Source organism: Leiobunum rupestre, chromosome 4 (assembly GCF_980474605.1).
Source record: "Leiobunum rupestre chromosome 4, qqLeiRupe1.1.hap1, whole genome shotgun sequence".
NCBI lineage: Eukaryota > Metazoa > Arthropoda > Arachnida > Opiliones > Sclerosomatidae > Leiobunum > Leiobunum rupestre.
Window position 1 is genome coordinate 51,013,114 of NC_143387.1, and position 25,723 is coordinate 51,038,836.

A 25,723-nucleotide genomic window follows, 5' to 3' on the forward strand; every position below is an offset into this window, starting at 1 on the left:
GGAAGTGATCTGTCCCTCGGATATTTCTCAGTATTACGAGAAAACTCATTACGTTATAAGCAGTAAATCGCGAAATGTCATGTAAACTATTGTCGATGCCGTAGTTCTATTAATTAGTTGCGATAATTATTTTATGTTCTCTTAAAATAATTTTTTGTTTATTACGCCGAATATATTTTTAATTACAGTTAAAAGCAGTTAAAGAATTCGTTTTGCCATCCTTGGATGAGTTTATAGCGCAAAGCACTGATTGGAAAACGGAGCTAGCAGACGCTCTATATATAAGAAAAGGGAAATCACTTTTTTTGGCCTCCAAAAGCACATTTTGGCTTTGGCTCAATTTACTGGAGAAATAATTACAGCGATCGTAAATTGGTTTTAATTATATACATAGTAACATAAATTCATACCTTATCTTCTATAAGTAAGCCAATTAGCTTAATTCCTTAATGAGAGCTTGTCAAAGAGTAGACGACCTTATGATGTCATAGCCACCTTAGCGTCCAGAATAAGAAACCATGGATACATAATATATTATGCAATAGCCAATTATGGGAACGCGATAATTACTCAAATAGTTTCTATTGGCTGAAATTCACGAACAAATACCACATGGCCAATAAAAACCTTCATATAGATTTTTATTTCAGACTCGGTTTAGACAATAGGTGGTAGTCCATATAATTATGTGGTCGTTCTCTGACATAGCTCATAGCTCTCATTAGAAAAAATCTATGGAAAACCATAGAAGTGGCGTACTTATCAAAGATATGTTATCAACTTATGATAGTAACAAAATCAATCATAATTTTGCCAGAAAAGGAAGCACGCGCTAGCCTTTGAGCATTGCATGAGTTTGGAAAGAACAAAATTTAGAATTTACAGCTCAAAGGCTACTCCCTCCAAACGAAACCCCTGCTCAAAGGCTAGCGCGGGCTTCTTTCAAATCGGCGCATTTTTTAATCGTTCTACTACGTTAGTATAAATATTTTTTTTTATATGCCATGAAACATAGCCTACCTAACTATTCAAAGCCGAAAACATTTACCGCATTGATTCGCAGTGAGCGGCATTATGAGTTATTATGTTACATAGAGTATAAAGCTAGGTTAATAAGGCTCGAGGGGCTAACCACTCTTAGAAAGTCTGTACACCGGACTACGCTTAGATTACCACTACCAAAGGCAGGGACTTCTAAGATTACGCGTAGTCCCATTAGTACAGTCAAAGGTACGGCTCTGTACACCGATTACGCGGAGTGATCAGTCCCTCGATAAGGCTATTGTAATTTTATCGTTTGCCTCTTTAATTAGGCCGAAGAAAACGAAGTTAGGGCTGCCGCCCAAAAACTCGTTAAGGAAAGTTTAGAAAAGTTAGAGGTGCTAACACAGGAACGTAGAGCGAACATAATTAGCTCGTTATCTGTGGATGGTAAAGCTCTGAGCAGAGATGCCAGAGCGGCATTATTGGCTGGGGAATATGGAGCGGGCCCGGAACTTTTTGGGCCGTCATTAGATGCAATTCTACGAAACATGAGCCGGCTCCAATTATTGGTAAGCGCCAAAAGTGGCACTGCTTAAAAATGTTATTACAATATTTGTTCGAATTTTTTTAGACACAACATCTGGCCAGTGGCCGGGATTCGCATGGGCGCGGAGGTTCACGCGGAGGTGGGCGCCGAGGTGTCCGTGGAGGTGGGCGACGTGGTGGGCGAGGAGGTGGAAACAAAAAACCCTATTAACAAATATGTAAAATTCGTCTTAAAAGAAAAAAAAAATTAACTTTATGTAAATAGAATTCTCTTTTTCAAATCTCCTGTTTTATTAGGATCAACATAACCATAAGTTTACAATATTTTTACATAAGTATGGCACCTTATTCTTCACTTGTAAAACGTTTACAGAGAGCTAGTCACAAAAGATAGAATGTAACGGGCTTCGGCACCGTTTGGCGTCCGCTCGCTCTCGTGTCTCGCGCAGCCTTTACCATGGCCTTTACTTACAGTGATGACGTCACTCCGTTAATAGCAATCAGTAAAATATTTCCCAAAGAGACAAACTTATATTGAAGAATATTCTAAACTTATGACACAACTAACTGCGTTTATTGACAACCTCTAGCAACTGTTCTTACATGGGTTTTTTTTCTCAGTGCCTCGCGACAGCAAGGAGTAACATATTTTGTAGGAACAATGTACATACTCTTTAAGTATATAATATAGGCTGTAGAGGCGGGAGATTCAAACATAAGTGTGAGATTTAAAAAGATTGTAAAGCGACTTTGCATTGTAGTATGTATTTCTGGGAGCAGCATTTCAGTATACAAAATTTAATCTGTTCGGAGAAAGCTGCCAGCCTCCTTTTCTTTCATTTCATTACAGGTATAGTTAACCATTTCGTAAAATGCTAAAGTCCACTGATTATGGAATTCAAATTCTTTCTCTACTGTAATTGAATGGTCGTCATAACAAATCCAACCTTCAGTCTTTCTTACGTATGTTATATAATGGCCAATTTTAGCACGATGACCTTTTCGGATAATACAACTTTTCAAAGCGTATTTAGAACCTACTACGCTAATTTCATCATTTAAATGGCACGATAAGTCATTTAAAAATTCACGGTTCTCATTTCGTTGGCAAAAACATAAAAGAACTCTTTTTAAAGAGGGTTTTATTTTTTCTTCGTGTTTTGTCAGCTGATCACACGTACCACAGATTTTCTCCTCTATTTTCCCTATAATTTGATAATTTATATGATCAATTACTGTTGGTTGGGTAGCATTTGGCTGAACAATAAATCCACGGGAAAAAACTTGGTTAATTTCTATCTCAGAATCGCAAGTGAGACAACTACTTATAATGGCCGTGTTTGTTAAACTTGCATCTCGAATTGAATTTTGTAGATATAACTGTAGGAATTCAAATGGATCATGTTGTTCGCCTACAGATAATGAGTTTGTTTTCCATTCTATTACACCTAAAATATGCTTTACTTTAGCTTCTTCAACCGCTTTAGTCTGTTTAAAACTAAATTCCAACAAGAATGTTTTTAAGTTTTCATCGAGCACGGATTCGGGTGATATTAATTTAACTTCTAAAACTGCTTGAATCGTGGACGAAAACCAACAATTTTGATATCTATTAACTATACCCCTTCGTATTATATTTTGACAAAACAAACATTGCGTTATTTTACCATCAGTGTTTGGAAAACGCATGCATTCCTCGTGAAAGTCGTTGTTGCACAATTCGCATCGGACGCAAAGGCGAGTTCTAGTAGGCCAGTAACAAATACAGTTAAACGGATTTGGTTTCCCACAAGAAGTTTTATTATTTTCAAATTTGCGACTCAATTTAGTATATTTAACATATTTCGGCTCTAAAGTTGATTTTATAATCTCATTGCCACTGATTGTTTCAGCCGTAATATAAGCTTTTTCATTTTCGTTTGATGTCTCTAATTTACTAGAAGCTGTTATTTTTTCGATTTGAGAACGCAAACCAATTTCAGTTTCAGGTTCTACGGAAGTTTCATCTCCTTTAAAACGCGCATAAAATCTTCGCCCAGCTTGTTCGATGTCTTTTTTAGGCACATTTAATTCAGTGGCGATCGCTCTCCAGAAACACATTTTTTCGCATACTTTAAAACCTTCATCTTTATAATCCCTTTCCAAAGTTTTGCAAACAAGTAATGCAATATCTTCATTTCTTAAAAAGCGATAATCTTTTGGGTTTTTTTTGAAAACCATTTTACACTTTCACTATTAGATTACCAGTCCCAACAAAGGTTTTTGAGCAACACAGAATGTAGTTGAAAAATATTTGCGGGTGGAATCGATTTACTTGGAAAATTCTCTTAAAACTATTTGACTCGAACTGTTCAACTCAGGTACATAATAGAAGGTATAATGATTTATTTTAATAATTTATTTAGTATAGAAATCGGTCACTAAGCTAGCGTAAGCTTATATGTGGCCGTACAGTATTGTGTATCACAAAGATTGCCTCTCTTTAAATTATTTGACTCGAACTGCTCAAATAATAGTTAACCTGTCAACTACAGGTTAAATTCAAGTACAGAAAGGAGGTTATAATGTCGTGTAAGCCACGAATTATTAAATTATTTGACTTGAACTGTTCAAATAATAGATAACCTGTCAACTACAGGTTAAATTCAAGTACAGAAAGGAGGTTATAATGTCGTGTAAGCCACGAATTATTAAATTATTTGACTTGAACTGTTCAAATAATAGATAACCTGTCAACTACAGGTTAAATTCAGGTACAGAAAGGAGGTTATAATGTCGTGTAAGCCACGAATTATTAAATTATTTGACTTGAACTGTTCAAATAATAGATAACCTGTCAACTACAGGTTAAATACTGCACAAGACAGATTCTTGGCAGTTACAACAAAATAATAAAGAGTATACAAACTCTATATATTTGTTGAACCTTAAAAATTTAGGGAAAATTATAGTACTTTGTTTTTGGCGTCTCTTAAAATGGTTTCAAGGACGAAATGATTCACTGACACGTGATAGCGACATGAAATGTAAAAAAGAGCCCCTTTACCCTACGAATTCCAGGGGGGATGACACGGTACTAAAAACTGCTTATCGGGGCTTCCACATTTGATATATAAAATTTCCCTTTTGCGATAATTGCATTAAACGAAAAATCACTTTTTTCCCTTTTTTTTCTTGGAAATTCCCATTTTTTATCCCTTGCTATATTTTGGAGCGTTTAATACTAATTTATATTAACATTCAGTTTAATTGTGAAAATAATTCCAAATATAAGGTTTTATTTATTTCAAAATTACTTACATTTGAATAATTTTGCCCAAATATATAAGTCGCAAATGGATATTTAGATCATAAAATTTCTTACCATCAAGATGACCACCATTTTAAGAACGTATTAAAAATATTTCTTACATCTGACTGTGACTCATAACATATTCATGGACTAAATATACAATTAGAATAGACTACAACTTATCAGAAAAGCTAAAAATTCCCTTTTTCTCCGTGCAATGAACACTTTCCCTCATTTCCCCCCCTCGAAAGCCCATTTTCCCTCTTAAATTCCATAAATTAGAGCGTTTTGGAAGGTTGAAAAATCCCGGAAAAGGAAACAATTCCCCGTATGTGGAAGCACTGCTGCTTATACTCATATCTCCAAGATGTTTCCTATGGTCGAAAAACCAAATTAGCAGTGATGCCAGAGCGTTAAAATTAAAATTTCCTTTTGGGCCATTAAAATTTATAATTTGAACTCATATTTCCCTTATATTCCAAACCCTAAACACAAACATATTAACGTACCATTTTCATATAGTACCCATGAGAAAAAGTGGGTTTCGTTGTCTTTGGATTAATAATTCATCTAGAATAGAAAATAGCGCCATCTACATTTGCAATATTGAACTATTTAATTTTAATTTATCAATAATGTTTCCCTTTTTCAGTTTTTATTTATTATATTGAAGTCCTTAAATATAAGATAATGAGAAGATGATAAAGGTAATTCTAATATTTTGATTATTAGTTCTCTTTAATATAATATGATATCCACTCAAATTTCACTAGATTTCATGAATTTCCGATCTCATTTCCTTTCTCCCTTTTTCCGTTTTTCAGGGTCAGAATTTCCCTCGATCTGGCATCTCTGTCGTACGTGTTAATAATTAAAAGTAGGGACCCTTGCTGACTGCCAACCCTGTAAAAAAATTTGCCTAAGCACCATCGATAGTTAGAAAAAAATATTAATTATTTTTAACATTTTATTTGAAGTACACGGGTGTAGAAACCCAGGGAGGAGGGCAATGTCCCTCCCAAACATTTTACTGGAGGGGGAAACTATTGTATTTGCCCCCTCCTAACTTTTGATTCGAATAATCTTAAAATTGTCGAGAAAAGTTATAAAGGGTTTAATGAAGCAAATATTCACAAACTAGAAAAGTAAAATAAACTTAATTAAGTTATGTCTGCTAAAGTGCGAAAAATGGGGCATGAAATAGATTCAAAAAGGAAATAAAGTGTGCCCCCGTTTTTTTGGCATGCACAAACGTTGATACGACTATATTTCCCGATAGAGGGCTAGTAGCATACGATTTTCCGGTAGCGAGGGATTTTCTTACTCCCTGATTTGGCTGTGACTCAAATGAGTTTTTAACCACCCCGCCGGTTTCAAATACTCAGTTTACTCAGACAGATTGAGTTTTACCATGGTACTGTGTACCATATTTCATATTCCTGCGCAATTCAGAGAGTATTATTTGAAAAAACAAGAAACATTTTGGTGTTAAAAGTGAAATTTCACTTTCCGAATCTGGCAAAACTGCATTTCACTCTACTAAGAGTTGCTATAGAGTACAGTGCTACGTTCTTTGTTGGTCGATTTTGATCTAATTGTTAGATTACAATCACATCAATTTTGAATTATTTGCTGTGCTTTGCCATTGTGGTAAGATATCTTATTTTATTAAGATTATGTGCAGATTTTACTGTTACAGAATTATATTTTTCCTTTGACCTAGAAACTGAGCAATTAACGCTTTAGTTTTATTACTTTCGCCCTATTTTGTAAATTTTGGGCTTAGGTCAAAACGATTAAAGTTGAGTTACAAGTTTCGTAACGTACAACTAGATCTGAAATAAAGTTGAGTTACAAGTTTCGTAACGTACAACTAGATCTGATTTAAAGTTGAGTTACAAGTTTCGTAACGTACAACTAGATCTGAATTAAAGTTGAGTTACAAGTTTCGTAACGTACAACTAGATCGAAATAAAGTTGAGTTACAAGTTTCGTAACGTACAACTAGATCGAAATAAAGTTGAGTTACAAGTTTCGTAACGTACAACTAGATCTGAAATAAAGTTGAGTTACAAGTTTCGTAACGTACAACTAGATCTGAATTAAAGTTGAGTTACAAGTTTCGTAACGTACAACTAGATCTGAAATAAAGTTGAGTTACAAGTTTCGTAACGTACAACTAGATCTGAATTAAAGTTGAGTTACAAGTTTCGTAACGTACAACTAGATCTGAATTAAAGTTGAGTTACAAGTTTCGTAACGTACAACTAGATCTGAATTAAAGTTGAGTTACAAGTTTCGTAACGTACAACTAGATCTGAATTAAAGTTGAGTTACAAGTTTCGTAACGTACAACTAGATCTGAATTAAAGTTGATCGTTGCCATTAGTCTCTTAACATAGGCTATATGAGCACCATGGATAAAAAATTAACCGATAATAATTCTAATTTAAATGAGTCGACTGATTCCGGAGAAAACGGTGAATCCGGAAGATAATCATTAAATTTTGATAATGATTCCGATATTTTCCGTCAATATGGGGAGTCACCCCATTATGGCAGCTTGGAGTTTCGATCCGAGCTTTCTTCGTCGGCCGCTAGTGAAAACCATTCAATCGTTGAATCTTCCTCTTTGATAAACGCTAACGATAGTAATCTAAGACTTAGTGGTTCTGAAAACGAAAGTTCCGAAACTGAAGACGGTTTGCCATATATGACTGACGTGTCTAAGCTGAGTAACACCCAAGCTCGCGATATTTTATCCGCTGTGGTGGACGGATCATTTGACGGAAATGTGTTGTCTCTGCAGTGTTCCAACATCAAAGGAGGCAATGTATACGTGCTTTCCACTAACGAAAAGTCGAAAATAACCAACCTGTTTTGTGACAAAATGATGTGGGTATCAAATGGTACGAGACAAGTCAAGCCTTTCAATTTGACCAAGCGATATTACTACATAAACCTTGGAAAGGACGGTGATATTGAAATTGCCAAAAATATTCAAAGAGAAATCATAACGTTTACAAATTCGGACGGGACAGTTTTCCCAGTAATCAAGTTCTACAAGGGTGACGTATCGCTTTGGGTGCCCAGAGCACACGGAAATTGCAAGACCGATAGGCTTCGACGACCATTTGTCCGTACTATTCCCTCTAGATTGGGAAGTATGAAGAATATGATAAGGACAAACAAGGAAACTCCGCAATCGGCGTATACAAACGCGCAAATTGATGGAAATAAAGAGTTAGATGAAATCAGGGAATCTGAAATCCCGGAAGACGTAAACTCATTAAAGCCAATGGTTCTACCGAGAAATCCCAAACAGTCTCGAATCTTGAAGCATGTCATCGGCTTGAAGAACAGGATTTGTCCCGATTCTCTCTCGTCCGTACTTGCCTTGAAGGAAACGGTTTTTAAAGATATTATTCGACAAATTGACTTAACTGACGGTTTATGTATAGTTTTTGGACAACCGGAAGCCATTTCACTCGCTAAGCGGCTATTGCTAGCTTCAAAGGATGATTGGAATCTAAAACAATCCATTCATTGCGACACCACTTTCAAGCTGGGAAATTTCTTTTTGACCAGCGTCCTAATGCGAAATACCTTTTTCATTGACAATCCCATTGTTCCCATATTACACCTCATTCACCAAACTAAATCGAAAGAGGTACACGCTCGTTTTGGCGCGATTACGTAGCTAAAGAACTAGAATTGGACGAACTGGGTGCAAATTGCCCAATCGTTACCGACCGAGAAACGGCGATTTCCGAGGCTATAACGGGAAGTTGCGAAATGGGTGGCCAAAACCTACTGTTTTGTCACAACCATTTGAAACAGAACGTTAAGCGCTGGCTCGAAAAAGCAAAAACCACGAAAGATAATACGCGCATTTTCCCAAGTCATATTCGCGTGTTACTTAAATCCCGAACTAGAGAAGAATACGGAGCTAAATTATCCGAATATCGACCTACTTGGCCATCCGGATTTGTTGATTACTTTGATGATCATTTAGACAATGATTTTAAAGAGCGAGGTATCGCCGAACGATTCCTCAAATACGCGGCGTTTCAAAATGTAAATGAAGGCCCGACTAATAATGCCGCCGAGAGTTTGAACCGAGATTACAAACGGGCGTTCGAAGGAAAACAGGCCGCTTTCGACAACGCAGTTATGTGCGTCTCTTTGCACCAAAACAATCTTTTGAATGAAGCCAATCGTGGTTTTCACGGAGAAGGTCAGTACGAACTGAAACCTGAATACCAAGGCATTTATAATAGGACGTTACAACTCAACGTAGCCTTGACCACTAAATTCGACATAATTGAAGCAGCTCGGAAGGGTATCATTCCAGCTGACTCCGAAGCCGACAAAGAGAAAGATACGGGTAGATGGTCTCAGAAAATATTAGCGAAGCTTTGCGTCAGAGATAATTTAGTAACACTCGTTTCTAATCCGCTTTTGTACCTTGTGAGAAATCCGTGTACAGAGGAGTGGCACAATGTAAATCCTAATATTAAGAAAAAGCCTTGTAGCTGCAGATTTGGAAACAGCCGCTGCTTTCACGTGTTGGCGGTAGAAATGATTCAGAGAAAGGAAGTTTCCGATCAGATTCCGAATGTTCCAACACTGGCAGCGATAATGAGAAGGAAAGGTTCTGGGAAAAAGAATTTTAGGAACCCCAAACCGGACGGTAAAGAAAGGTTCGAGAAATTAGATTCGTATTTACCGTCGAATGATTCTATCGTAAGTAGGGAAAGTGAATTGACGCCTTTGAATACGTCAAAGCTGGGTTCCAACGATGAGAGCGACGGTTTACCGACGCCAAATTCCATTTCTAGTACCCCAAAGAAAACGGTAACTTTTAAGACGCCAGCTAAAAGAAAGACGTCAACACCGATTAAAAAGTTACAGAAAACTGAAGTGGTGAAAACTACTGAAACGGAAAACAGAAGTACGGCGACCGAAGGAATAAATGTACGCGTTCCGAAAAGAAAGATCGCCGATAATGGTGCAACCTTAAGCCCAAAGATTACGAAAAGAGGAACCGGCGGACACAGGTTCGACGGTTTTGGAGAGTTAAACTTGCACGATCCTTGGGATTGTTCTCCAGAATGTCAACGAGATCTTCTTGAAAATAAAGATTTTTCTAGTCTGAAACCGACAGAGTACATAGAAGACGTCATTCTTAACCAGTGTATGGAAAACTTAATAGGAAACAGCGAACGCAGTGGTACGACTCTGTTTATCAGCTCAAATTTGTACGCGTTAGCCGCGACAAGAGAGTTCGAAGTGGAATCTTTTGAGCAGGTACAAAATTTTCTCAAAGAAAATTTAAGTAGCAAAGAAAATATCGTTGTTTTAGTTACAACAAACATTGATAGCGGGTCGCATTGGCTATTAGGACTTATTTCTAAAGGCAGGAATGAAATAGTTATTTTGGACTCGCTTTCGGTGAAATTATCGGAAGACGACGCGAAACATGAAATATTGTCGAATTGTTTCATCGTTCTGGAGAAAATAGCCGTAGCCGCTTTTGACGATAAGACGGGTAATTAGAAACACGTTTATCCCGACAACGTCCCTACCCAAACGAACGGTTTCGATTGTGGACTGTACGTCGCCGCCAATCTTTATTGCGTTTTGAATAATTTGGTGCACGCAGACACGTTATGTCCGAGGTACGGCTACATCGATAGCGAAAAAGGACGCAATTGGCTACATCACATAATAAAATTGACGAGTGAAAAGACGTCAAAAACGATTGCATCTGAAGAGGATAAAGATCAGGGCAATGTCATTGAGGAAAATAAAGACCCCATTGACCCCGATTATCTTACCAAAATTTTCAGTAAACCAATAAAACTGGTTGTGTTTGAAAACGATTCTCTTGGAACCGAGAAAAGGAAAAATATTGTTTTAAAAATGATTAGTGATGCTGGGTTAGATTTGAAAGAAATATTAAAACGATTGATGGAGATTGATAGCTATTATGACTGCTCTGATAGTGATGAGGTGCTACTTTTCGAATCAGACGTAAGGGACGCCTTCAACTCTCTGGGAAAGCACTATTTACCCGTAGATTTATTAGAAATGTTGGGATATCGTGCTGACCAAAATGGTTTGGAGCCCAAAGACAGGAACAAAGAAGACCGAGACGCAAATTACCGGTGGGCCAAAGAACAATACTACCATTGGTGTAATACTGGAAGTCGATGGCCCGAAGTGTCTAGCCCTACGGGTTTTGAGTTAGTGTTGAAAAGCCCAATTCAAACTGCTGATGAAAGATGGGTTGCTTACGGAAAGCACGGGCTACAGGCCGAGTTTCATTTTCTTAAAGAGCATATCCGCTTGAAAAACCATTTAGAAGTTTGGATTAAATGCGAGCAGAGACAAAACCCGTAATTATCTCGCGGAGAAGCTTATGCATTGTTAGATATACCAGAGGATATGCTAAGGAACATAAAGCACTACGAGGTTACCGTTGAAGACGTCCCTAAAGTTAGGGGTCTCTCGCCATGTCGAAGACGATTAGAATATGAAGAATTAATTGAAAAAATGTCCAACCCGATAATCGATCAAGGCTATGTCTTAACTGAAGATAACAAACTGACGATCTATGACCGAACAGAAGTACAAAAAGCGGTCGACGGTCAATGTGAAAATGGACCAAACGAAGAAACGGAGAAAAACGAAAAGCTTATTCTCAAAGCATCCCATGTAGAAACTGTCGGAAAAAAAAGCCACAAAATGTCGACGCAAGTAACAAAGCCGTTCGAGGGTGTTACTAAAATTGCGCCAATAACGTCAATTAACAAAACCGAAGCGTTCGTATGTAACGATGAGACACTAGACTTCGATGGTCGTTTAGATAATATCCTCGTTAGAAATGTTTTAAGAAGCGATTTCGATGACGAAAACTTCAAGACTTTGAAAGCTGGCGAATGGATCTCCTCGAGTGTGATAAATGAAGCAATGGCCGTCTTGATTAGAAAATTTGACAAAAAAATGAATATCATGCCGTTATTTTCGTACCATTACGAATACGTTTACAGCGATCTTTTCATGGTGGCGACTAATTCTTCGGCTAACCTCCAGCGTGTAGCCACTTACCTTCGCGTTTAACAAAGATATAATCGCTGCCGTAATTCCAGATAAGCCTTTCGAAAAGAAAGTCCATATGCTATTTGGTATCGTACATTTCATGACCAAGAAGATTTTCATACTAGATCCGTTGGGCGATTGCTCACCAACAGATTTCCATTTCAAAACCCTTCGTACGATAGTACACATGTGTCATCAAACTGCGAACGTACCATTTAAGCCTGAAGAATGGAAGTTCGTTAAGAGCACGGATTGCAAGAAGCAACCAAATTATTACGATTGCGCTTTATTCGGCCAACTATACCTTTATAGCGTTGTAACGGGAAAACGAACTAAAAAACTAGAAGTAAGTAGCTTGCGAGGTCGCAAATGGTTGTATTTGTTGGCCAAGGAATACGACCGAAAAATAGACTACGAGAGAAAAAGCTTATCAAGAAACGCGTGCCTGCGCGATCCCCAGCTAATTATCGAAGTATCAAAGAGTGTGTGCCCTATAGAACGAAGTGATACGGATCTCGAAATGAGCGAGTGGATCAAGGGCTTAAACCAACAGGCTTGGAATACCTGCGAATCAGAGACGACATGTGTTAGTAGCAGGAACAATCGTCAAGTTTTCTACGTTTCTTGTCGTCGGTGGCTTCCCTTAAAATGTGAAGGCTTAGAAGAAAAGAAACTTCTAAAACGTATTATATTTGCAAAAAATGCAAATAGTTTTTGCAAAGGAATTAAATTGCCAATGAATATACAGTAGTGGCCACTTATAAGGAACCCTTTGGCTGCAGGCATTTTGAGCTTTATAAGCGGCTTATTCTGATATCAAAAGAAAGGGTTTTTGAGATAAATAGTGCAATTCCAATTTCTTTAGTTTTTAAAGGCTTATTTGTGTTTTAAAAGATGAGCAAAGCTTTAGTAAGAAAAACACTTACACGTAACTAGCAACTACGTTTCAACGCGCCAAAAAATATTTCCGCTTAGGTGTCTATCTATACATTGGGGATTTTGTATAGTGGAAGCTACAGCTTTTCCCGTCCGGTTAGAGATACAGTGTCCATGGGCCAACGAAAGAATTCTTCTCCTTCTTAGGATTGATTTTTGTGTTCGTTTACATATTAATTTTCCTAAGCTAATAAATTGGGAAATTAATAAAGCTAAAGCGGTTTGTAGCATTAAACTGGGATCCATTTGCTTTTAGTTTACACTAATCACGCGCTACTGCAAAATGAAACGACTGGCCAGCTGCCCTTATCCGAAGAAAGTCGAGAGAGTAGTAAGAACATTCCAAGTGTAGAGGTTGAAAGTCGAGAGTGGACTTCCATGAAAACGCCCAAATACGTGTTTCTTAAGAAGCTCCCCGCTGAGAACAAAATCGGGATTTCCTCAAATCCGCATTTCCTACCTCCATGAAAACATAGACTACGGTTACATGGAGCTCGGAGAGTCGACGTAAGGAAACGTCGACGTTTATTTCTCTCATGTAACCGCAAGAACGTCCGACGTTCGGAGAGATACGTCGACTTAACGAAAACTACCTCGAACCGTCGATTTAACGCCTTACGTCGACGTTCGGCGCTGCATTTAACCTCTTTACGACAACGTTTCCTTGGCCAGTAGGGATTTTTCCTACCGCATATCCGACTGTTCCGAAATAAATTCGTTTTAATTTGAGTTTTTTTTTATATTATTTACTATTTATATTTATTTTTATATAATAATTATATAAATATTATTTTATATACTTAATTTTATTTCCTATTAATTTATAAATAATTTCAAATATTTCGAAACAATTTATTAACTACAAATTGCAATTTATAATTTATGAAACTTTTTAAATTATACTGAAAATATAATGAACATATTTATAATTAATATAAATAATAAATTAATCAACGTATGAAAGATGTCATTTTATATATTATTATTATATGAAATATTTGATATATTTATATTTAAAAATGTATTATTTTATATTTGAATAGCAATAGAAACTTACCTAAAATTATATACTAATAAAACGCAAGTAAAGCATATTTTTATTAGCGCCAAAATACCCTGTTTTGGAGGGAAAAATCCGTAGTATTTTTTTGAAACGACGATCATGTAACCGCTGCCCTTTTCGGAACATCGACGCTCAGAGCCCCATGTAACCGTAGTCAATGTCCAACACGGAAGCAAAAATGAAATATAAATAATACGCTATGCCATATTGACTTTTCCACGAACCCCAACCAAGGACAGTAGTATCTACTGTCCTTGCCCCAACCCTTTGGCCAGAAACATACATAATCTGGAGGGGGACGAAGCGAGGGCATGGTTGCCCTTTGTTAGGCTCCGCGACCCGAAAAAGCACTCCAGGGGTCCCCCTTCGCTGGGACCCGCACGACGCGTGAAACTTTCACGGCTAGGTCTCCGTTCTGACCCCCCCCCCACACTTCATCCACAACGGCCAAGAAAAATCCGGCCTTTAAGGGCGGAATGGCCGCTTCGGCCTCCATTAAAATGATAGGAGAAGGTGGAGTCCCGAGGATGACTCGAAGGGCCGCATTTTGAACTTTATCCAGTTTCTTGAGGGCACAAGCTGGCGCCGACGCGCAAAGGGGGCTAGAGCAAGGACAATAGATACTACTACTGTTCTTGGCTAGAGTAATCCAGTCTGGAGCGTACCAGAAGCCACAAAACCTTACGACCTGCACCCCACTGCGTACCCGAAACCGCTCGCAGGAGGTTGTCTTTTCATCGAAGAGAGGTTGAAAGTTTAGTCCTAGTTTCCGCCGTAGTCGGTGATCCTGTCAAGAGCGACTTGCATAGTCCTGAATAGACTCCCCCAGTCAAAGCCGCTGATCCAGGCGGCAATGTCATCCACGTGCTCCCTGTGATCGACCGCCTCGAGGCAGCTCCGTCACTCGTGACCTTCGGTTTCGTCGCGCAGAAAATAATGCTAGGTTTTTTTATTTAGTAACTTAGTGCCCTCTGGCGGTAAAGATTTTATTCAAATACCAAATAATTTGATAAATTTGGATTAAAATCGACAAAATCAAATTAATTTTTTTTTAAATAGAATAGTCGGTTTTTCACTATTTGGTATTCTAGAAATTTAAAAACTAGAATTCGATTCGTCGGTGCGAATAGTTTAGCATAAAAATGACCAAATAATTTGGTCAAATCCAATAATGACGAATACTTGTACAGCCCACCTAAACACTTTAGTACAGACTTGGGTTTTGTTGGATCCCAGTAAGTTGGTAGGTACTGGGCCAGGAATTCATACATCGAACTTGGAATGGTTATCTCGCCCGATTTCCGTCTCTATCTAGGGGACCGTTTTTTTTCCATCATTTTGACGTCAGAGCATACGTGTTTTCTCATACGATTTTAAATGGTATTAAATCCTAGTTTCAGATAATTTCATCCCCCTGTGTCGAAAAAGGGTTCAAACATCTTTTTGCTTTCCCCGTATTGATAGCGACGGTCACCTCGTAATTTGGACTTCGCGGTTCTCAAGGGCATTGTAACTGCTGACAATTTTGACAGCGCTAACAATGCCGGACTTAATCCTTCCACATGGAGAGGTCGGGAGAGCGAGCTGACCCGTCGCTATCAATGGTGGGGTTTCAAACCCTAAATTTCGAAATGGCCGGGGAGTCGAACAACAAAAAACTACAGTTGTAAAACCGGGAGATTGCGCGGGGTAAAAACTCCTAAAGAGGGGAGACGCGTGCGAGGGGGCGATTTTTTTTTCTCATACACGTCACTGAAAACGGTCCCCGAGATCTTACCATAGGGAATACGGCCGGATAACCATTCCAAGTTCGAGGCATGAATTCCTGACTGGGCTTAATCTACTCATGGGCCAAATAATGATAAATCCAGGACATGACTCTGGTACCTTCACGCGTACTAAATCGGCCGTCCACTAAAAGACACAGGCGGCCATTTTAGTAGGGGGGAAAAGGAGGAAAAAATAAAAAAAATTGGGGGCAAAATCAAGCAAGTTTCCGGTTTCCCGAACGCCATCTAGTGATGACTGAGTCGGAATTCGGAAATAAGTGGCGGTTGTAATTCGAAAATCCTGCCATATTTGGCCCCTCATGTTTTGATAAATTTTAACGATTCTAGGAAAGTATATGTTTAATATTAAATAATTATATATATTATACTAATTATGAACTTAGTACGTATAAAAATAAGTACTTCCTTTAATAACCACACTATATATGATAACTGTGAATAAATATTCCATTATTGAGCGGAGCGAGTGAGCGAAGCGAGCGAGCGTAGCTCTCACTGTGGAAACTGGCAGAAAAAGTGGCTGTCCGGTCCTAGAGAAGCTATTGGATGAAACGAAAAGGGGCGTTTCGGAAAACGACTCGAGAGGGAAAAACGGGTGATTGTTCCGCGCTTTAAAAAAAATTGGTATTCTCTCACTGCGATGAATTGGGGGGAAAAAAAGTGGGGTTTCGGAAAACGAGTCGAAAGGGAAAGAGTGGTTAATCGGTCGTGTTGGGGGGAAAACGACTCCAGATGACCCGTCGCCAGAAAATTGCTGTCTGACGGAGCCACGAGAGGGGAAACAAGTGGGCCCGGCAGTCCCAAATAATAGTTTCACACGAGCCAAGCTTTACGAACACACGAATAGTAGTATAACCGGTAACGGAAACATGAACAAATAAAATAAACGGTCGAGAAAAACCGCTCGAAATATTTTTGTGGGTAATATGGGAACCGCTCGAAATATGTTTGTGGGAAATATAGGGGTGACAATTTCAAAAATTACCCAGAGTGGTTGGGCTAAAGGGTTAAAAAACCAACAGAAGCGATTTCACCACGTTTAGAGATGCACTTACGAAAACCCATGCCACCCCCTCCCCTCCCTTCACACCTAGGGGCTCAGGGAAGGTGATAGCATAGTTCCCAAATTCCACAGAATGGCTGGGCTCCGAAGAGTCGCCAACAATAGATAGGAGCGCTCGGTGGGAGAGTCGCCATATCTTACCCTCCCCCACCCGAATGGAAGCGAGAGGCAAGCGCTGTTGCGGAAACCATGTGCGAACGAAAACGCCAAAACGCCTGAGACGGAAACGCCAGAAGATCGCCGAATCCCGATTGCCTGACTTGCAAGGTTGTTGGTTGTCTAAACCGCGTGAATTTTAGGGATGAAAAGCTGGTGTAACTATAGCAGCATATGGCTAGCTTTCTACGGCCTTTCCCTCTCTGGTTTAAAGCGCGAGCGTAGGAGGATTCTACCGTGGCGTAAGAGAACGACGTTATTGCGGACGGTGGGAATCCTACCGTGGCGTTCGAAAACGGCGTGTTTGCGAACGGCGGCGGCGGGGACCGTAGCGGCTACGGGAGTTTTACTCTAGCCTATACTAGGCTCGTGTAAAACTAAAAAGACTCAACAGCTGACAATGACCGAAAAACACAAAACGTTTAAATGAATTTTTAAATTTATATTTTTATTGACCGAAAAAAACAAAACGTTTAAATGAGTTTTGAAATTTATATTTTTATTTAAAAAAAACAACACGTTTAAAAATTTATTTTGAAATTTTACGTAAAAGAACATTTAAACAATGGGCCACGTCGACGTCGACCTCAGATTCCACACCGGCAAGTCGTTCCCCGCATCTTATAACTGTTTCTCCACTCATTAATGCAAACGAATTGAAATAAAGAGTAATCTTTAAAAACTAAATTATTTATCTCGCTTTTCTTTCTCTACTTGAGTTTAATTAATCTAAGCCTAATTAACCACCGGATTTGCATCTCGCTCCGCTCAAGTATTTGTTGAAAATTCCGTTTTCGGTTTTTGCAACGTCCTAGTATTTACTACGACGACCACGTGTATTATTTTTGAAAACTGTCCCTAAAAAATTTGCTCCCAAAATGACGTAGGTCCGCGATCGCGCGTTTTTCCCAATAGGGGGCAATAGTGATCGGGTGTTAGCGCTGTTGGACGGGTTTTTCGCATAGAGTCATGTCCTGGATTTATCATTATTTGGCCCATGATCTACTCTCCAAAAGCGAAGGTTATCTGTCTTTTCCTAAAATTTTCATTCCATTATACTCATGGCTGTGTTCTTAACCTATTGAAGAAATTACTTTCTGATAAAAACCTGGCTAGAGAATTTTATCTACAGTGGTTTCCATACATCAGTATGCTAAATTATGGCTGCATTTGCATGAGATTTCTTGTGTCTCAAAATATCAGTTGAAGTTAACCTTAACTCCTTTTGGCAATCATGGCAATAATACTTTTGCAGTCTTCTAGAATTTGTTGTAGTGGCAGTTGGATCTACTTCAGCTGTATTTGAAATTTAATTATATTTAAATTTAAAATATCAGTGAAATAAGAAAGACTTACCTTTATTTAACACTGCACACTTTTCACGATGGCGAACTTGCTCTAAAAGTGAGCATACAAATTCTTCTTGGCAACCCGGGCATATCCAAGATTTTTTACCTTTCTCAGGCTTATCAATTTCTGCTCCAACCAAACTAAAAAGGTAACTTTTTTAATTGAATATCAACACAAATTTAGAAATTAATTGATTTAACAGTGCAATGAATTAATGAATTTCAATTAAAGATCACATAATGCATATATTTTATAGGTCAGTTGTGAAAAATCACTCTACTTAAAGGGTAGAACTGAAACTAACTACTAACTCTAACACCTCAGGCCTACACCATCAATATCTAAATGTAGTAATTAATGTTAAGAGACATTGGGGTGCAAACCCGAATATAAGGAGTTAATATTCTACCTAAAACAGCTCTATTTGCATATTGAGATAAGTTAATTAAATTTGGTTCTCAGTTTAGTCCAGGACTTTTTGCCTAGGTATTTTACACATTTAAGAACTTTGTTCTTCACAGAAAAACTATGTAGTAGGCATGTGCGAGCCTTGATTTTTGGGTTTCGAGTCGAGCTTAGAGTATTAAAAATTTCACTTTTCAAGTATCGAGCTGAGCTTTAAAATCTTACCGAGCTTTCGAGCTTTTAGGCATAGCTTAAAATGTAGTTTCGAGTACTCGAAGAATTAGGCTTAGCTTAAAAAGAGGGTTTCGAGTACTTGAATAATTACTAAGACCTAGCTTTATAAAGGGGGTTTCGAGTACTCCGTGATAGATTTAGCTTAAAAAGGCTCTGAATAATTGGGTTTATTAAGTAAAATATTTTTCAAAAATAAACTATAATTATTAATTACTGCCAGAGCTTTTACGTTTATTTGAAGCCATATTTGAGAAGTCTAAATTAATAACTGGCCATACAAGGGATTACAACAATAAAATAGTGGACTGATGAACCGCCAAAAAACTAACAATTAACAGTTAGGGCAATATACGTAAATTACGGTTTTAGTTTCGTTTTCTACATTTAAAATTGATGACCAATCAGAAACAACTAGGACTTGTACCTCACCCAATAAGAAATCTTAAGGCGGGACTCTAGAATATTTTTTGTAGCTTTTTCCGCCATTTTTACAAGCTCGCGAGTAGTGCCTTGGTAAGAATAATAGTTTCGAGTACTCGAAATTTAGGCCTAGGCCTCGATTTGAGGCTCGAACCATTTTCGAGCTTTTCAAAAAATGATTTTTGAGCTTCGAGTCGAGTACTCGCACATGCCTACTATGTAGATCTTGTCACATAGTTATGTGAAGTGAGTGATATTATTAAATGTGTTTAGACAGTGTTTAAGTTAGAAACATCATTACATTGTCAAATTTTATCTCACAATTTATAATTCCTCTTTTGTAAACATTTGTACATACCAATTATAAACCAAATAGTCTCGAACAAGAATTCCTCCTTTAAAAGCATGTTTCTCATAATTGTTTATGTCTACATTAATTCCCAATGCATCAGAACCAATGTCAAAAACTTAAAAAAAAAAAAAGTACTTCAAATGGAATTTGGAAATTAGTTATTAAATTTTAGAAATGTTTTTTTTACCAGAATCAGGTCCAACATATACATCTTTCAAATCAGCCGCTAGTAATCGCCTAATTGTATGTAAAATTTCAGTTCTATGAAACTGGCTGATGAATTTTGTCAATTTCTGTCGCATACTTCTTGTTTCAATGGTTACAGTCTCAGTATCAATTTCCTGACTCACTGATTAAATTACATCAAAATTTAAAATGGTGATCTAAAGTATCAATTTCATTGTTGAAAACCAAGGTTATCATACTTACACTGAAAAACAGTTTCGAGAAATTTTTGCCACAGATCTCGAATTACTATGACTTGAGCTACTAACTGTTGAGCCTCTTCCATATTAGGAAAGCATAACTCCAGCCACTTATCACATATAATTCTTGTCAGAGTTCCATTGGTATCCAAATTATGTGATAATAGAAGAAGGGTATGAGCCGCTGGAACTTGCATGCAATTCATTAAATAAGGTTTTGTGGTTTCTAGCAATGATCTGCAAATATCAAACAAAGTTCTCATTTTAAGTGATAAAACAAGTTAATTATTTGTAAAATGAACTTACGTGTAACAGAGTAATTGGTGTTTTGTACTGAGGGCCAATCTTGTAACAAATCCAGGATATTGTTGACAATCCAGCTCTCTTAGTTTCAGGAGATCAGGCTTCATTGAAAAACATCCCATTGGGTGTAACGCCACAAATGGTTTCTCTTTGGTATGAAATAACTGTTCCGCATCTGATTTGTAAGGGTTATGCTCATCAGGAATAGCTAATTGGGGATACAATCCAGAGCAGAGAATCGCCTTTAACAAAGAAAGTGTGTTGTACGATCTAGCTTCGCTAATTAGAGAGAGTTCCTTAATTTGTTTTCTATCATTTGATATACGAAATTCGACATCATGAAAATCTACTGTATCATCATGTTCACTTTCCTCATCGAATTCCACTCCTTCGATCTCAGAATCAAGTTTAAGATACTTTCGCGAATGAGGAGCGCGACGAAGTTGTTTCTTTATGTTTTTTAACTTCATCAATTCACCGTGTCGTTGCATGCGTTCGTTACTACTGGATGCTTCAGATTTGTTTGATTCAATAAGTTTTGAATCCTAGTGTTTGACAAAAAAATTATCAGTACAAAACTATAGGAGTAGAGAATATATGCACATACAGCTAATAGCTCTTTAAACTGCCTTCTTAATTTTGTCATTTCGTAAAAACGTTGCTCTTCCAGTCCGTGTCGTTTACACCACTTTCTAGTGTCATAATTACGTTCCGCTTTCATTGTAGCCCATTCATGGTAAGCATTCAATAGTGTAAATGGATCACCATGATCTGATTCCAAACTTTTACGAGCCGCCTAAACATTGAAAATAGTTCAGAGATTGATCATTGCCAAAATATTTTATAAACAAACCATTATTTCCAAGTCTCGATACGATCTATTTGTGAAAGGTGACTGAACACTCATTGCAGCAGCTAGGACCAAAACAGCTTCTAATTGTTGAAAAACCGATCCTTGAATTAACATTTTTCCAAAAGTGACATCAACTGGAAGTTTGGAAAGCATTTGACCCATAGAAGTTAAGGTCTCCATTTCCGTAAGTGCACCCTATTAAAAAAGTTTTAAAAAACCAATAGTAATAATATGTATTCTTAAATATAATACCTGTGCTTTTAGTCCTTGAATGGATTCTTCAATAGCATCAGGTGGTGGTGCTTCTAAAAATGGAAATAAACGAGCATCTGGAAGTCCCATGGCTATCATTTGAAGTAATGTAGAATCTAGGGGCACCCTTTGAATCTCTGGAGTGGAATAAGGCGTTAATTCCTCATATTCTCCTTGGGAATAAAGACGATAGCAAATTCCAGGTCCAGTTCTACCTAACAAAAACCTAAGTATATGGTAGAAATCAATTTCATTGATTGAAAATATATATACCCGCTCTTCCTTTTCGTTGTTCGGCACTAGCTTTACTAATCCAAAACTCTTTTAATCTTTGCATACGACATGTTTGATCAAAACTCATTTCTTTCACTTTCCCAGAATCAACCACAAATCTAATACCATCAATGGTGACTGAGGTTTCTGCTATATTTGTTGAAACAATGCATTTACGAGTTCCATCTGGCGCATAGTCAAAGACCTATAAAAAGAGAAAAGTTTAATTAAGTTTGACTTTCCAAAATTAAGTAAATTAAATACCTTGTCCTGTTCAGCAAGAGACAATGTACTGTGAAGTGGTAAAATTATCCAACGTTTTGATTTCTCTGCATACAGCTTGGCTGCCTCTGACACAGCTGTGATTTCCGTAATACCACTTAGAAATATTAGTAAATCTCCACGTTCTTCCACTGAGTATTTATTGTCAATCTGATGCAATATTCGGACGTACGGGCTAGGATTAATTCTGGAACTTTTACTGCTTTTCTCCACAAGTGGAATGGGCTGGTATAAAACTTGTATAGGATATAATCGACCTGGAACCTGAGAAATTTGTAAATATTATTGTCATATTTTCACTTATAAGATTGAAAAAAAAGTACCTGAACAATAGGGCAGTTATTGAAGTATTCTGAAAATAGTTTAATATTGATAGTAGCGGACATTAACACTACTTTCAAATCTTTCCGTTGATGTAATAAGCACTTCACAACACCCAAAAGAAAGTCACATGATAAATGGCGTTCATGTACTTCGTCCAATATTAGAACATCATATGTAGATAGAAGAGAATCAGTTGAAACTTGTCTATAAATAAAAAATTCAAAGATTAACTGATATTTCATTATATAACATATCCAACAAACTACCTTAATAATAACCCTTCAGTTAAGAAAATGATTCGCGAATGTTTGGTTTTGTTCTTTTCAAATCGAATTTGGTAGCCAATTTCAGTTCCATATTCATTTAATGTTTCAAAAGCGACTCTTTTACATAGAGCTATGCACGCTATTCGCCGGGGTTGAGTGCATGCTATCTTAGAAAATCCTGCGGCTAGTAAATATTGTGGAACTTGAGTGGATTTTCCACAGCCAGTATCACCTGCTACTAGAATTATCTGAAAGAAAAATTTAGATTTATACAAGTGTAAATTTATGTGTTTATGAAAATTTTTTAAACCTGGTTGTCTTTAACAGTTCTGACTATCTCTTCACAATAATTAGCAATTGGTAAGTTAGATTGAGCTTGTCTAATTTTCCGTAATTTGGAAAATTTTTGCCTTTGCAAAAAGTCTATGTACAAATGTAAAATAGAAGAAAATTCCACAACATTTTCTTTACTAAGTTGGTCCTCACTCTCATCTTTAAATATACAACCTTGTACCATAAGGTCATTAATGTTATTGCTCCCACTAAGTTTGAAGTTAATTTTATGGTCACGACAATACCCAGATGGCAAATTAAGTTCACTTTTTTTAACTTCTTCACTATTTTGAGCACCTTTAGACTGATTGAGTTTCTGGTATTTATTCAAAAATATCCAGAAGTCATCATATTCCTGTGATCCTCGTTTTATAAGGTCTCTGTCACCAAAGAACATTTTATTTAATGCATAACGATGTTTAGTCCAAGGAAACATTTTGGGTGTTATAGTTTGTTCCGGCTTGTATTCCTCACTTTCTGAATCATTATTGGAAGCAGAATTTCTTCTGGAATTTTTACCCGAATGTTTATGATACCTGGATATATTTGGTTCCTCATATTCGCGATACTTATAACTAGTTGATGCAGCAAATCCAATGATGGAGGAAGTCTTAACTCTATGATGATCACTCTTATTTGATCGTACTGTATGATCTGTATCTGATTTTATTTTATGTTTCCTAGTAACGAAATCACTGTCAGATGATGACGAACGCTTTCTTTTATTTTTTCCGTGCTTTTTGCGACTACTCATTTTGTCCATATTAAGTAAGAAAATAACTGTAATCGCTACCTCATTAACCTCAATCAACTCAGTCCATGATCAACTTATCAAGCGACCGCAGGTCGGCATCATAGAGATAGAAAAGAAATAGAGGCACTATTGTATCTGGCGAAGTTGACCGCGAGTGCCGACCCCCTTTTCGCCAATGTAGAAAGCCATGAGATGGGCAGATTACGTGGCGCCATCGACGCGCGGTGAAATGAAATACATTATGCCTTTTGGAACATCAACTGTCATTTGATGCAAATTCTGCCGATCTCCGCTTTCATACATGCGTGGGTGGGGGGGGGGGGGGTTAATTTTCCCGGTCAAAAACATGGGTGCCTTAACGCGGTAATCTTCCCTCTATTTATTTTCTATCTCTATGATTCCGACGCAAAAAAAGAGGTTTTCCATTGGCTTAAATAAATATGTTACTAGCCAATAGTGTGACTCCCAAAATTACTAGGATGAATAAAAAGGGTAAAATCAAAGACTATATAAAGCTTGGGTAAAATCTAACGTAGTCCACCTTTTTACTGGTTCGTGGTGAAACAAACCGTTAGTGAAGATTTTTGAATGGAATAAAGGTACAGTGGCATACTTATGAGTAATTATGTTACATATGGTAAGACGATATAACTGAGATCGACAGTCTCCATTGTCTAGCCACTGAGTGACCTCTTTCAGAGTAGCGAGTAAGTTGGTGAAACACGTCCGCTTTAAAAGAAAACCGTGTTGGTCATTGGAGAAGAATGTTCGCTTAGCGAGGAATGAAACCAGGGTGTCCCGAAGTTCCCCGAACGTTAGTTTCCAATTCCTTACAAGGGTGTCGTACGCACTGGAGCTGGGCAATTTCCCGGTGACTTGTGCATTTTCAGTCGCCCAAGATAGTTACGAACATTAGTATATGTTAAGCCATTGTCCAAGGGGACAAGTCATCAAGAGCGGGTGAGTTAGTAGCATAGAGTTGTGAAATAAAATCACACTGGTAAACCACCTCCTTATGAGGATCATCATTGAAGACTGAACGGAAAAAGTCATTGAATGTCCCAATAATCGCGGCGGGATCCCGAAGATTTTCCCCAGTTTGATTGACAACCACCACTATAGAGATTTCTTCCGATTTAGAGTGCGAGCCACATGCGAGTAGAGAGCTTTCGGATTATTATGGATGTCATCCACAAGGGAGGCTTCATGTTTTTATTTTGCGGAGCGGATGTGAGAGCTTAGTTTGTTATGCTGTTTAACAAAGTCATGACGAGACTCCAGGGATGGGGATACCCGAAACGTTCGAAAAGCGGCACGTTTGGCCCAGATAAGAGCCTCCCTTTCCCTATACCACCACGGAATATTGCGCAATCCAGACTTCTTAGTGTCAGTATTGTGGACCAAGGGAATGCTGATATCCCTAGCTTCATTGACCAGAGAGAGGAACAGGTTAACCACATCAGATAATCAGCCAACTGAACACTGCACCAATTCATAGTCAATAGAGCAGCACGAAAGAGATCATAAATCACCACGGTGATACGAATGCCGAACAAGAGGAGCAGGCGGGTCTGGAATAGCGTTCTGCAGTTGAATAAAAAAGAGAGGACATCCTGGTCACCCTCAGGCTCCCCGCCAGCATTAGGCACAAGTAGGCAAGTGCCTACGTTGAAAAAGTGTAGGCCTACTTTGGTGGCCTCTAAATTTTTGAAACGGTGCCTATTATAACCCTCAATATTTTTAGTTACTAGTTTGTAAAATAAGATTTGATATTTCCATTTTTAGCCTACTGAGAGTAATATAACAGATTGGAAACGAAGAAAATCGAAAGTTAATTTTATCGAAATGTACTATAATTAGAGTACGGTTGGCAACGCTGTCCGTGATTATAGATTTTCCCCTTGAAAAAACTTTTTCTTTTGAATTGACTGATAAGAGATGGTGACGCCGGGAGGGGGAAATA

General features: G+C 37.8%; 1 protein-coding gene across 2 annotated transcripts; it reads right to left on the bottom strand.

Moving 5' to 3' along the window:
* Window positions 1-16,141: 16,141 nt before the first annotated feature.
* Window positions 16,142-24,015, bottom strand: LOC149948165 (putative ATP-dependent RNA helicase DHX34). 2 transcript variants are annotated; one of them, XM_090173092.1, is made up of 15 exons: window positions 22,984-24,015; window positions 22,674-22,921; window positions 22,407-22,611; window positions 22,066-22,347; window positions 21,802-22,006; window positions 21,529-21,743; window positions 21,277-21,471; window positions 21,031-21,219; window positions 20,427-20,968; window positions 20,125-20,357; window positions 19,883-20,044; window positions 19,702-19,810; window positions 18,291-18,424; window positions 18,079-18,230; window positions 16,142-18,012 (listed from the first exon to the last, which is right to left on the bottom strand). In XM_090173092.1, the coding sequence occupies exons 1-14, from the start codon at window positions 23,767-23,769 to the stop codon at window positions 18,088-18,090; spliced, it is 3,648 nt and encodes a 1,215-aa protein (XP_090029218.1). In that variant the 5' UTR covers window positions 23,770-24,015; the 3' UTR covers window positions 16,142-18,012; window positions 18,079-18,087. The 2 variants fall into 2 exon arrangements, with proteins under 2 accessions (XP_090029218.1, XP_090029217.1); XM_090173091.1 differs by lacking the exon at window positions 16,142-18,012 and having other exon boundaries at window positions 18,038-18,230; window positions 22,984-24,014.
* Window positions 24,016-25,723: the final 1,708 nt, after the last annotated feature.